Source organism: Sylvia atricapilla, chromosome 4, assembly GCF_009819655.1.
Source record: "Sylvia atricapilla isolate bSylAtr1 chromosome 4, bSylAtr1.pri, whole genome shotgun sequence".
NCBI classification, from domain to species: domain Eukaryota; kingdom Metazoa; phylum Chordata; class Aves; order Passeriformes; family Sylviidae; genus Sylvia; species Sylvia atricapilla.
In genome coordinates this window covers 4429073-4443727 of record NC_089143.1, presented here as the reverse complement: position 1 = coordinate 4443727, position 14655 = coordinate 4429073, and the positions used below count along the sequence as shown (strand labels likewise).

At 35.1% G+C, this 14655-nt stretch overlaps 1 protein-coding gene across 1 annotated transcript in view; it reads right to left on the bottom strand.

Moving 5' to 3' along the window:
* Positions 1-14655, bottom strand: part of SGCZ (sarcoglycan zeta) — a 177311-nt gene that overhangs the window by 102953 nt on the left and 59703 nt on the right. Inside the window, exon 2 of the mRNA XM_066316954.1 lies at positions 2853-2954. Within this exon, the coding sequence (XP_066173051.1) occupies positions 2853-2954 (102 nt within the window). The remainder of the gene's footprint in view (positions 1-2852; positions 2955-14655) is intronic.

The following is a 14655-nucleotide window of genomic DNA, read 5'->3' as shown; positions in this document are numbered from 1 at the left end:
AGACCTGGCTTTTTCACTACTACATTTGGAAAACAAGCTTTATGCTGTCAGAAGGAAATCACTAGAAGTTTTCTTCTGTTTTTAAGAATTCACATACATTTGTTTTCCAACTGATTTCATTTAAGTATTTTAGCATTTACTTTGAATATTCAGGGTGACAGTGAAGATAAAAGTCAGTACTCCAACCTATATACCATTCTGTAGGAAAAGGCAGTTTAAGGGTTGCACTTAACACTGCACAACATCTTATTTGGGCATTCAGGGCTGCAGCAGGCAAGTGGTCATCAGTAAGCATATGTGAGCTTTACACTAGCAAATCTAGCCACTCAAACTTAAATTGCAGCAGCAGAGAGCTCAGCTCTGCCCACCTGCTCAACAGACTGCCAGGCACCCTCATCAGCAGTAATTCACTATCAGAATGCCCTCTCAATAAACATTTTTATCGCTTTCAGATCAAGCTTACTAAAAGATAGCACCAGCAAATGTGCAAGAATTCACCCTGCTCTGGGCTTCAGGGGCACAACAGTGCAACCTGACCTCCTGAGCTGAGAACCTCCATGGAGCCCCCTCAGAGGCCATTCCACAGAGGAAATAATATCCTGGTTCTCCACAGTTACTGCTGAATGTGCCACGAGACATCTCAGGAGTTAATCAAGCAATGTCACTTGAGTGGATGTGTTCTTTTTTAGGGGAATGAGTGTAGGCTTAAAGGACTAACTCTCCTTCTAGAAAATAAGCAATGAGTTCTTGATTTCACAGAATATTTTAACTCCAGAATATATCCAACTTAAATCATTATTAATCCCATGGAAAAGGCAGAAAGTATTCCTGTCTGTACTACCCAAAGTAAACACTAATAGCTGGTGAGCAGAACTGTTGCTCAGATTCTGCTCAGTATTGACTAGGTCACTACTGACTGTGACGAGAGCTCAGAAAACCTAGCTTACTTTTAGATTTCAGCAGCACTGTGGCCACTTTTGTAAGTGTCAAAACAGCTCATGTCACATGCAGATGCCATTCAGCTGCAGAAATACCTCACAGAGACGTTACAAAACCCTACTGCTAATCAGGATACAGCTCCAGAGGCTTCTTTCATCATTCCCTCGCGTCACTCCCATTTGCATACAGAATTTACTGAAAGTTAGCACAACTACTGAGCAAGTTGGCATAAGACTGGAAAGTGAACCCAGTTAAAAAATGCTGAAGAATGAGGATCAAGCCTGTGTAAATACCACTTTTTTGTCTAGGAGACAAGTACCTTAATACATATAAGTAAACTCCAAAATATTTTTTTGGATATTAGTTCTGGAACGCCAAAAATATTTTACTTGGATTATTTTGTCCAGTTAATCATCAACTCTATTTTCTTCTGGCTTAAGAATATTTACTGACCAGTGTTGTTTTTTCATGTCCCTCACAGGACCAGTGGGACCTTATGTTAGGCATCTGGCAGATTCTGCATGCCTTTCCTTTGCAATAATTATGCATTAAGTATGCATAAAATGCATTTGTGTGCTTTTTTTTTTTTTTTTTTTTGAGATCTGTTAGCAGCTAAATTAAATGAGGACCCCAGTCAAATCTCATTACTATCACTTGAAACAAAAGTTTCCATCTTCTCTTTAACAGAATCAATGTTCTGCAATATGAAGGAATGGGCAAGAAAATGTTCCAAATCATCACTCCCACGTACAATAACAGGGAACAATAATACACACTGTCCACTCACAAAAAAAGAAATGGGAAAAATGCACACACCATGAGTAATGTTCTGAAGCCTTGAATGAAAAGTAATCCTGCAAGGTTATTTAAATATTATAAAAGTTTTCATTACCTAGTACAACACTGCTACTCGATTAAACATTGACAGATCTTAACTTTACAGAAAAAGAGGATGAAGAGACTACCTCAAGGATTTATTAACACAAGAGAGAACTAATTAAGAAAAATGGGAAACCCTCATCTCATTTATGAATGTACTCAAGACTTCTTATACACATAGATGATAGATTTAAACAGACAAAATTTTCCACAAAGTAATTTAGGGTCGATATACCTGTAATTCCTGTCAAATGTTGCAGTATGCACATTAAAATTCTTTTCAGATGGTTGACTGAAAACCAACATAACATTTACTCTGACCATAGATAGCCACTCTTATAGTAAAAAGATGATTTTTCCAGCATTTCAATATTTTTTAAAATTAATTGACAATGTTAATATAAACACCATAACTGAATTAAAACAAAAGAGTTAAAATGACCTACACTGAATTTCAGAGTACAAATTTTCTTGCTTTTCTTTTTTCATCTGTAATCTGATGCTATAAAATAATTACATTTAAATAAGATTTAAAAGGGTTTGCTTTGAAAAATTAAATCCTAGAGACATCACATATTATAGGAGGATTTCCCCTACCTAATGGGCAGAATAAACCCAAGCAAAACTTAAAATTAAGAAAAAAAAGAAAAAGAAATCATGATAGCTAGCGATGAAAAGAACAAAACCATTCCTTATTTCACTGCATTTTGAACTTATCACCACTCTTGTTTTTCTGGACTTTACATCAAATGAGAGTCAAATGTTCCATTCCCAGTGCTGAGGTCATTTGAAGTATAAAATACACATGCTTTGAATCTCCTTTCTCTAGGATAAAATATTTCTTTTAAGAAGTAAGCAAGGTTTCAGAAAAAAAAAATTGACATGAAGGAAGCTTTCATTATTAAGATATTCTCAAAGCAAACCTTTACTGATTGCTAATCTAAGAGGTGTAAGAATTACACTTTGTAGTTTGAGACTGAAGAGATCAATTTATATTAGCTGCAAATTAAGAAATAAAGATGAAAAATACCTACCTTTCGGGAATGGATTTCTTTCACATATAGTGGAAGTAGAAATTCAGATATTCCTTCAAGTCGTATTCCTTTTTTAGTGACTCTCAAATTTCCCATTCCATCCTACAATCAATAATATATATATACATTCACTTTTAAGAAATAACCTTCTCCAGAACAACCTAAAAAGAAGACAGTAGTTGGCTCAACCCCTAAAAATAATGAGTGTTGTCCCACTATCCCCAGCTCTCCTCATGATCTTGGGCACATTTATAGCCAGAATTTCACCTAGGGCTGAGATATTTAACTGTGCAACCTGTTGGTGACCTGCCTCCTTTATTTCTTGGCTGCACCTAATGCCAGGGTACAACTGTGGATCATCATTATTCTCTGCAAAGGGTAAAACTAGATCCTGAAATTTAAAATTTCTCAATTAAAAAAAGCTAGCTAATTTTCTGTACATATATGTAACATTTGGCAAAGCAATTTATTTATTGTTCTGTCTTGAATCCAGTGTTTTTGCTTTTCCCACTGATTAAAATATGTAGGAAGAAAGAAAATGGTTTTCAGTGGTTGCTCATTACTACTACTAGTGTGTTGTTTATGAACAGCTTCAAAAATGCTATTTTTGATTGTTTGTGTTTATTTATCAGAATAGAAATAGGAAAGGCACCATTGTAAAAGTCTGGATGAAACAAGTAAACCACATAATTCAATGTTCAATAAAATATAAGCATAGAAAAGTGGCATAATAAGGCTTCAGCTGCACTTTCACAGGAAAAAAAAAAACCACAATGGAACATGTTTCATATTCAAGAGACAAAATAATTTTGTACAGCAGTAGAAATTCAAGATATTTTTTCCCCAAGAATCTTGTTACTATATTCCTGACAGAAAAGTAATCCTTCACTGTACAGGCAGTAGAATTCAACTTGACCCACTTAAGTGCAAAATAAGCACATTTAATCTAATTGCTAATTACATATTTTGAAGACATTGTTGACTCTAGTGTGCTGGAACAATGAGAACTTGCACTTTTGCTCTGCTGGCTGAACTGTAAAGCAAGTAACCTCTGCCTACTGTGTGAACAGCTGGGTCTCAGTCCTCAAATGCTCCAGCTGAATTGTCAAATAATGCTTCTTAAGAAAATGATTATATATATATATTTTATATATATACATATATATATTATATATATATACATATATAATATAATATAATATATATATAAATATTATATATATATATAAAGTAGTTATGTTAAATCAAGCAATGTTTATTCAAATATTTTCACATAGAGAACTTCTGGTATTTGTAGGCTTTTTTAAAAAAAACAAGTGCAAAATGAAACAGTGGTGACTGTTTTTGAAAAGGAAGTAAGATAACGAATTTAGAACTTGTTATGGAATGTGCAATCTGCACTGCCAAAAATTAAGTCTCGATTTGATCAACCCTATAGTAATAGAATATAAAATTTTAATAGTAAAGGATAACCTGGGAAAATACAGCAAGCATGCTGTAGTTTTTGTCAGTGAATAAATACTCAACAGGGATTGGGTATTTTATTGATTTGGATATAAACATGTTTTCTCTACTGAAAAGGCAAATTCAATATTTTGTTTCTCCTGCTTCTGTGGAATGTTTGTACCTGACACACATAAAATATATTTCCAATAAAAACAGGGAAAGAGGAAAAAGGAGGAAGTGAAAAATAAACAGAAAATATACAAAAATGTAAAGTCAAGCTTTCAGAAAAACAGAAATGCTGAAATTAAATTTGTCTAAGTAGCTTCCATCTGCTCTATCTTGCAAGTATGTTTAGGATAAATTCTATACTCATATGTGATATTTACACTCCTGAATCTCAGCTTATTCCACACAAGGTTGGCACAAACATCAATCAGAAGCTACTCAATATTTTGCTTTCGTGTCATTATTTTCTTTGCTCCTCATTTATTTTACTCTGTTAAAACTCTGCTTTGAAGACAGTACTGTCAGTTTTCTTCTAGATTTCTGTTGTCATAAGTGTTTATTACTGAAGTTATGTAGTTCCTCACAACTATAAATTAATTTTCAAAATACTTTTCAGTAACTTCATATGGTGGCACTTTTCTTATGTTACTTCCAGAGACCCAAAGCACAAAAGTAAATAGTTCAGAATTTCTTTATACTTTTCATATTTTCTCTGTTTATTTTCAGCAGTGGGAAGTTAATTAGTATAGCAAGAGGAAACTGTCAGAGTCTTAGAAACAAAGCAGTGATAGAGCCAGCTGTGTCCATAAGGGCTTTCACTCTTCTGAGTGATCTTTCTAAATATTCATTTTTGATTCCTTCAGCAAAGAGATATTCTTTTAGCAGAATCCAACAGATTGAATGCAGACAGACTCTGCACAGACAGAAGCAGTCTAGCTTCAGTAAAAAGACACGATTCAACACAAAAAGACAGACACACATTCTGGAGCCTAAGCCACAAAAGATGTTATTAAACTGGAATAGGGTGACTGCAACCTCAATTCCTTGATAAACACAGTAATCTTCCAGACAATAGCCTCCTGAAGTGTGCAATGACCAACATGAAATAAGGCTGAATAGCAGAATACAGAACATAGTCAGACATGTAATGCTACAACATGCTTAACAAAGATAAGCCCATTCAAAGAATTACTTCCCAGTATGTTTTTTCAGCAATAACTCCCCATCAAGTTTAGACAGGGGTGGGAATGAGAGGAGTTTCTTGTTTCTTGAGTTAGAACTATGCTGTTACAGAGGAAAATTCAAGGATTTTCAGATCTAACACAACTTGGTTAAAACATTATTAATCTTAAAAAGATTAATCAGAGGAAAGTCCTTCTGCTTATTTCCCAAATAAACTCCATAAAGTTTAGGTTTTCCAGGTAAATAATACTCAGATTATCTTTTTGGTGCGATCTGATTTTATTCAAGTGCAAAAATAGACTTGAATGAACTATGCCTGCAATTAAAATAAGTGTCAAGTTCAGCTACTGGGACTGACCAGGATGGAACATTTCTTTTGCCATAGCAGCTGGTATGATCCTGAGGAGTTCTGGCTGAAACAGTGCTCATAACACACCAATGCTTTGGCCATTGCTGAACTGTGCTTCTTCAGTGTCAAGCCTTTCTCATTTCCCCCCTTCCTCTGTCTGCAATAAGTCGAGTGAGGATGGCCAAAGAGTTGAGAGGGAAAAGAGCCAAGCCAAATTACCCCATGTGGCTAAAGGCATATTCCATATCTGTAGCACTATGTTCAACAAGAGAAAGTGGTGGTAGAGGAAGAAGGGAGCTGGAGGTGTGGAGGGCTGGAGAGAACAAGGGTTGTCTTTCAAAGTGACCACTGCCCGAAGACAGAGTAGGCATCAGTCTGTGCCAGGTTGTGAGTGATTGTCTTTGCATCACTTTATTTCTCTTTATTATTACATAATATTAGTTCTTCTGTATGTTATACCACGTACAACTTTCCGTGTTTCTCATTTAAGAATATGGAACTAACAGTGACCCTGCCTCGCTTAAATTGTGCTTTTCCCTCAGACACTAAGAAAAACAGCCCCTTTACATCAAAAAACATGTCTTATAGAGATCGAGGAAAAAAATCAAAACTCACTATCAATATTTTATGTTATTCTTAGAGTACATCACATTTCACTTATTAAAACCAGAAATTCAAATAAGGAGTTAAAAGATGAAAAAACCAAGAATTTATTTCATGCTGTTGTCTTACAACTGCAGCAACCTAAGGAAGAATTTTACTGACTTTGAGCAGTACATTAAAGTCAGTGAAATCCTAAACTATACTTACTATAAATCTGTGATAATGAGAGTATAACTTTGAATCAGAGCATAAAAGAACTCCCCAGAAAAATATTCTGGGAGGCAAACAACAATACTGACATTCAAAGCTTTTTCAAGCTTTGACCTGCTTATAAAGAGGCAGAGATTTGTTCTTCGATGATCCTGTAAATGGTATATAAGAAACCCAGAGATTAATTCACATTGTCTCTAAGCAGACAGGGTGATCTTTTAAAAAAGATTAAGTTATTTCTTTACAATGTGCTGAGAATTCTACAAGGGTGTATTACTTATACAGCCTGTGTTATTTCTGCCCAATAAACTATAACAGCAGCATTTTTTATGACCACTACAAATATAAAGTATATGCTAGAACTATGAATACTTCTCAACAAGTCAGGAAGTTGGCTAAAACTACATCTCCAGTAGCCTATCTACAATGTAAACTAGTACATCTAGTCCTGGACTGCACATATTACTATCTAATGAAATACGTGATGATGTTCTTTCTCTAATGGTCTCATTTTTCCTTCTTTCTTTTTTTTTAATTTTTTTTTTTTATTTGTTTAAGTGCTAAGGCATTCTAAGAAAAAAGAAGAGGATAAGGAATTCTACACAAATTGCTGATAAACCAGTTATGTACAAGAACAAGCTTAGCTGTCTAAACAATAGAGCCAGTCCTCTGTGACATAGATGACAACAACTGGAGACCTAGGACAGGATTCCCTAGGCTGGCTTAGATGATCTTTCAGCAAAAAGGGCAGTTATGAAGCCAAGCTGTGGACTATTTCAATTAGAAATAACATTTTGGAAATCAGTAACTATATCTTATAAACTCACTCCACCTAGATGAAATAACACCTCCTTGCATAAGATCAAACCCAGATCTTTAACATTAAAAAATTTTGCAAATCTATCAATAGAATTGCTATATGAAAGACATTAAAGTGGAGAATTCATCTGCAATTCCTCTGTAAGACCACAGAATTCAAAATTCCTTGGTCTGGAGAAAAAAAGTTGGAAGGTGTGATGCTCCAGGTCAGGAATGAAAATTCTCATTATGTGGGGTGAGAACAGAGTTCTGATAGATCCTCCAATAATTTGTCATGCATCTCATGAAGTGGTGAAAACAGTAAAGGACTCTGCTAAATAAAATGTAGGCTTTTTACTTAGGTTTATGAACTTACATGCAGAGGCACAGTGAAAAGTGAACTGGAGTGTTGGTTATTCAGAATTGACTAAAACATTAATAATTTGTATTTTATATTTCATGCTTGCACGGTATTTTTTCTGGCTTCCTTAATAATAACAACATACACCAAATATGTGTTTCAGTACTTTAGAGCAGGAATAACCAAATAGTTGTGGATCAGGAAATCCATTCTTGTCAACAATATTCAAGGTTTTCAAAATTTCTGATATTAGATCTGATATCCTGCATGTTTTCTGAGTATATATTTAAGCTCAAACTCTGACTCAAAAAGCTCACATTCTGAAGAAGGAATCATTACACAAAATAAGGAGGGTGAAAATGATAATAAGAGCAAAGCAGGGTTTAAATGAACTTCCTACATCTGATGTCCTATAAATTAATAAGCAGTCAATGTCTGTTGCCTTGTAGGCATCACAGCACAAGCTAAACATGAAATGGAATTTGGATGATGTGGCTGCACTGGTATGAAAAGGCAGAGAGGAATCATCTAAGCACCAAACATGCCATGCCAAAGAAAAAAAAAAACAAAGGTATGATATCAGAAGAAAGGTGATTGAACCAATGAAGAAAGGTGATTGAACCAATTCAGTGGTGAATTATAGTGAAGATGGAAAAAGAAAACTGAACTTGATAGGATGGTACAAAAGACAGGTAATTTAAAGGGACAGTCATGGGGATGATTAGGAAGATTAAATATATTAGCAGCTATGTTGTTGATAAAATGGAAGATGTATACAAAAGATTGGAAGGAAGATTACAAAGAAAGTTATTTTTATTGTATTCACACATGCAAAAACCTGGATTTAATAAAGAGAGCTGGAAAATAATTCCAGTGGGAGAAAAATGGTGTTTGGATGTGATTATGGATGTACAATTGAAGGAAAAACTGTAGTTAGCTAAAGTCTTGCAGAAACAAAATGGGTAGCAGTATAAACAACAAAACCAGAGTATTTTCCTGGATTAGTACGAAAGATAACTGAATTTCAATAACCAAAAAACAAGGTAAAATGATAGTAAGTTATTCACTGGATTGGAAAAATCTGGATTGATGGAAACATCTGTCTTCATCCATCTGCTGACAATAATAGCTGACATTCTGTAGATATCAGGGTAAAGTTAGGGAAGAAATTACTGTAGTATAATGAGGCAATGTTTTAAGTGAAACAAGGTAAGTAAAAAAAGAATAAAGGAAGTTAAGTCAGACTACTATCCAAACTAATCGGAATTAAAATTCTCTGAATATATATTACTTTAGAACAGTTTATGGAAGTGTGGAGCATGATCTAGTTCCTCAATTATAAACTACCTATGTTAATATAAAATACATACGTACTGTGATGAGAAGATGAAACCCCTATTTCATTTGAAAATTTTGATTTTATACCATGATAAGGGGAGTTATGCCATTTTTCATTCAAACATAGATGTGTCCTTTAAAGTCACCATTGTGAGGCTGCTCACTATCATCTTTGAAAGCTTGTGGCAGTCAGAACTGAAAGAAAGCAAATGTCACCCCAATCTTCAAAACCACCAAGAAGGCCAATGAGCCTGATCTCAGTCCCTGGAAAGGTGATGTGGAGTGTCTTGTTCTGGAGGCCATCCCTATCCATGTGGCTGACAAGAAGGTGATCAGGAGCATGGATTCACTAAGGGCAAATCGTCCTTGACCAACCTGATTGTCTTTTATGATGAAATTTTATCATCAAACTACCTGGATGGATGAGAGGACAGCAGTGGATATTGTCTACCTCAACTTCAGCAAGGCTTTTGGCACTGGTCTCTTACAACATCCTCACAGGCAAACTCAGCAAGTGTGGACTACTTGAGTGGACAGTGAGATGGATTGAGAACTGGCTGATCCCAGAGAGCCACAATCAGTGGCCTCAGGGTCTAGTTGGAAGCCTGTCAATAGTGGTGTCCCCCAAGGTTCAATACTGGGCCCAGAATTGTTTAACTTAATTAATGACTTGGATGAAGGATCAGAGACACCCACAACAGGTCTGCTGATGGCACAAAGCAGGAGGAGCAGCCAATACCCCAGAGGGTTGTGCAGCCCTTCAGAAGGGCCTTGACAGGCTGGAGAGATGAGCAGAAAGGAAATTCAGTGAAGGCAAGTGCAGAGTCCTGCACCTGGGGAGGAGTAACTGCATGCACCAGCACAGGCTGGGGACCCTCTGGAAAGCAGCTCTGGGGAAAAGGACCTCGGGGTTCTGGTGGACAACAAACTGTCCATGAGCAGTACTGAGTGCGGGTGCGCTTATTTTGTCCACATAAATTGCACAGTTTATTCAATCCACTTCCCTGTGTTTGAGTCCTGGTTGTAACTTCAGCACCAAATCTTGAAGATAATTTAGTCATGCCAAAAATTTAATCATATATTATTTTTTTATTTTTCAAGTAAGTGATTGCCTGACTTCAGAAAGAAAAATTAAAAACTCATATAAGAGGACTATAAACAAATATTCTCTATACCAAAGCAATCAATGTGGTTGATATCCCTGTAAAAAATATTTACCTATAAGAAAAAAAAAATTGTTCAGCCCCACTGGTTTGTTGTGTACACATACAGCAATTAAAATAGAGAAGAGGTTCTGACATTTTTCTAGGAGTCTCTACAAGCAATTTTTAGGACCTACCCTTATTTTCTATTCCACTGAACTACAATGAACTAATGTAGCATTGTCTAGATTTTGAGAAGTAAAACGATTATTTGGGTTGCAATGGCTTGCAATTAGTTTGGTCACAAGCACAGAATAGCTTGTGTTAATGTAATTATGTGTTTTGTACCTTTCATATTTGCACCTTGCCCTTACAATAAGACTGACACAACAATAACTTTAACTCTTGTGACACTAATCTCTAAGTGGGGCAGCAGAAGAAACAAGTGCTAAAGAAACATCAGTAACTATTCTGGCAGCCTATTCAAAAATATATATATATTATATTATATATATAATTATATAATTAAATATAATATATAATCATATAATATCTATAATATAATATATAATTATATAATATATAATATAATAGATAATTATATAATATCTATAATATACTATATTATTATATAATTATATATATAATTATATATAATATCATATATATATATATTATACCTATTCAAAAATGATAAAGCATGTCTTGAATTGAGCAGTGGGCTCAGTGGAGAGGTACTGTAAAGAATACTATTCTCTTGCACCATTGCAAAATCAGCTCCACCTTAGCTACTACAGACATAATGGTTTGGTTTTCTCTTGTTCTTTCTCTCAAAGGCAGATTCTAGATCTCCTTTAGGCAAGTTATTATATTGCCTCTACTATCTTTAAAAGTATTTTCTTTATATGTAGCCTGAAACTCCAGTGCTATAATGCAATTACTTTTGTTTGCCCTTCAGATACATTTTTGCTTAGACTATATAATCACAGTTCATTTTCTTTGTATGTTATTTGCATCTTAATGCTTCATGTTGCTCCTAGTCTTCCTTTATCTCTCTAGTAGAACCCATATCTCTCTAAGTAGAACAAAAAAAAAAAAAAAAAAAAACCCAGAACAAGCCCAGCTTATGAACACTTACCATGGCTAAGCAGAGAAAAATTATCTCATTTGCTGATTTTAGCATGTCTGGTATTTCTGCAATATTATTCTGATTCCGACTGATGATATGCTAAAAATAAGATACTGTCATCAGAACAAATGAATTTAAATATTGGATTCTACAAACTGGCTAGAAAATAGCTTCTCTTTTATGTACTTATTAGAGTATTTACCCTGTCTATGAAAGGGGCAACTTTTTTTTTTACCTCCTTAGTATGTGACGACTAGTCTAGTGATGGAATAGTAGAATCACAATACTGTAATGGTTGCTCTTTCCTAGGTGCCCATCTGGTTCACACAAGTTTAAAAAAAAACTTACTAGAAAAAAAAGAAAAATAATTTGCCCTCAAAATCTTAAATACCAACATCTTTGTTCCAAAAGATTTTTTTTTAATGCTAAAATCCATGCTGCTTCATCACAAAAGACTGAGAGCTATTTTAAGACAAGTTTCACAAGCTCAAACTCTCACCTGTGGATGTGAATACTAGATTTAAAATATTCCTTGATTTAGATTTCGGCATCCAAAGAAATTTGATTCTTAATTTATACTTTCTTTTATTGAGGCATGTGTACCTTCCTGACTATTTTACTATACTATGACTCTGTATTCATTATAGAGACTTAACTTACAATAACCTCATGAGTCATACCACAGAGTTACTGAAGTACCCACAGCCAAGCACATCCTTCAGTAGCTCCCTGGACTGGTACTTGTATTTAGCAAAGTGTGCTTTTCTTACAACAAAACAAATGTCATTAAGTAGGACCTATTAAAGTGCTTCCTTGATCACATTGTAGCATTAAAGAGCATTTAAGAAATCAATTTTCAAAGCAGTCCAATCTAAGGAACCTGTTACTGTCAAAATGAAAAAATGATTATTTTCATGTGAGAAAAAAGTGTTTTATCAAACAATTTTACTATTCAAGAAGTGTGACTATGTAACATTACAGTCTTCATATTATCTAAGTTTAGACAGTATTACAGTACAAACACTGCATGCTTTTCAAAAGGGCTTCTAAACATCTTTCAATAAACAAAACCTTGCTCCATTGATACACTTAATAAAATAAATGGGACAAAGAGCAAAGTAGCTCTTCGCTGCAGAGATCCATCTTCTGCTATCAGGGCAAAGAAAATCAAACTGCAAGAAATGCTACAAAGTTGCTTGAAAATAGCTCCTCTTTTATTTAACAGCTTGCTCAATAGAACACTCATCTCCTAAATGATAGCTTCCAGTTCCTTCTCTGCAGTGCAAAGGGAGTAAAAATAGTAACCTCCAGTTTTTCAAGGAGTGTTAAATCCTCAATTGGAAAAGGACCTACCTAATCTCTTTGCATATTGCTCAGGACAGAAAAATTCATCAGTTATGCTGGCAAATGGGAGAAGCCTTGTAAAGGGGATCATTTCACAAGAAAAAATGAAAAAAAAAAAAAAAAAAAAAAAAAAGTATGCCTCCTTTCAAGGGATGATAGTGAGTTTTCAAATACCATAAATTTCCTGTGGTGTGTCTAAACTGATCACAGAAGCCCAATGAAAGATATCTATTTGTGAATCAACACTTGAATGGCTTGTTGACTTTCATAACAATGAAATTTTAGAGACAGATTGGAGAAGGGACTTGAGAAAGAAGTTTAGTAGCACAATTCACCCCATTAAAAGCACAGCATCAGAATCACCTTTTTCATCAGATCATTTTCAGCCTACAGCTCTGAGGATGCAGGCTGCACACAGAGCAGCTACCTGCTGTCCTGCCCACAAAACAAATTATGGAGGGAAATCCTTCAGTTCAGGTTCTGTGCTGAAACCAGGGAACACAGACCTACATCTTCTAAAAGCAGAAATTGGGAATGAAAAGAGTCCCTGAAAGTTTTCCCTTTAGGAAACTGACAGAGGACCTATAACCAAAGTGGTGAAACAGAGAAGCCCATATGATACAAAAGGCATATAACATTATATGCCAATAACATTAGACATGAGGAATTCCAGAGAAAAAGTGATTGACCAGCTGGAAAGGAATGGAGGAGTACCAGACATGGAGGTTGAAATGGACACCATCCAAAGCAGTTGATTAAGGAGGCAAGTGGTACAACCCCCAACAGCAAATGTAGAACCCATCTCAGTGCTAGTGGAACAGAAGCTAGACTTCACTAACACCAAGAATCGTAAGTTAGACTGCATTTGGGATTCACCAGACACCTATTAGTACCTCATACAGCTGATTTGCAATGATAATAATAATAATATAACAATCTAAAGGAGAGAAGGAGGTTGAAGAATTCAAATTCACAGAGTACATCTTCTTGAGGAAGAACAGTAAGGGAGTATGGATGAATTCACTTGTTTTGAGCTTCAGACCAAAAAGGAGAAAGAACTGCTAGGTCATTGCAAAGGACACGTCAAACTTAAAGAAGAAAACCAAACCAAAACAAACCTCAAACAGCATTACCACTTTAGGATTTCCCTTGAAGGCCAGAAGGATCAATTAGATAATGTATTTGTGAAGAGTAAACCAGAGCACAGACCTCAGTGATAATATAGGTTACTGGCCAACATCTTTTATGAATACAACAGGAGACAGGATGAAGAGGAAACTCTTGAAATGCTTTTGTGAGAAGTAAAAAGGGTGGATAGGCACTGCTTCCCATTTGGGTCCAATTAAAGAGAACAAAGGAAAGAATGGGAAGATTAGGTGGTAATGTAGTTGAGATTGGTCACAAAAGGACAAAATTCTTGAAAGTTAGATTAGAAGGAAGATAATTAAAAGTAAAAGCAGTGCTTTTCAAGAAGGCAAACTCCAATGAAAGGACTCTTAGTTAAAATTTCCTGGGAGACTTGCCAAAGTGAAAAAGAAATTTGAGTGAAGTGGTAGCTCTTTAACAAACTAATTTACCCAAAGGAGAAGAAAGGTTTTTGATAGCTACTGAAGAATATTGGCATTTCTTATGCATTTTTTTCCTGTTTTCTAAATTTCTTTTTTAGTCGAAAGGTCAAAATAAATTGGTTTTCTGTTTTAATTGGTGCACCAGTAATAAAGGATTAAGATCCTGCAAGGAAAGGATGAATGCATTTATGAATACTTGTATAACCTAAGTATTTTCAAGCCCACTGAGTGAAATGAACTTCATCCTGAGATATACAAAATCAGCAAATGATAAAATATTAGCTAAGAGGTGTCTACAACAGTGACATAGCTCAGAGCAGTAGAGTG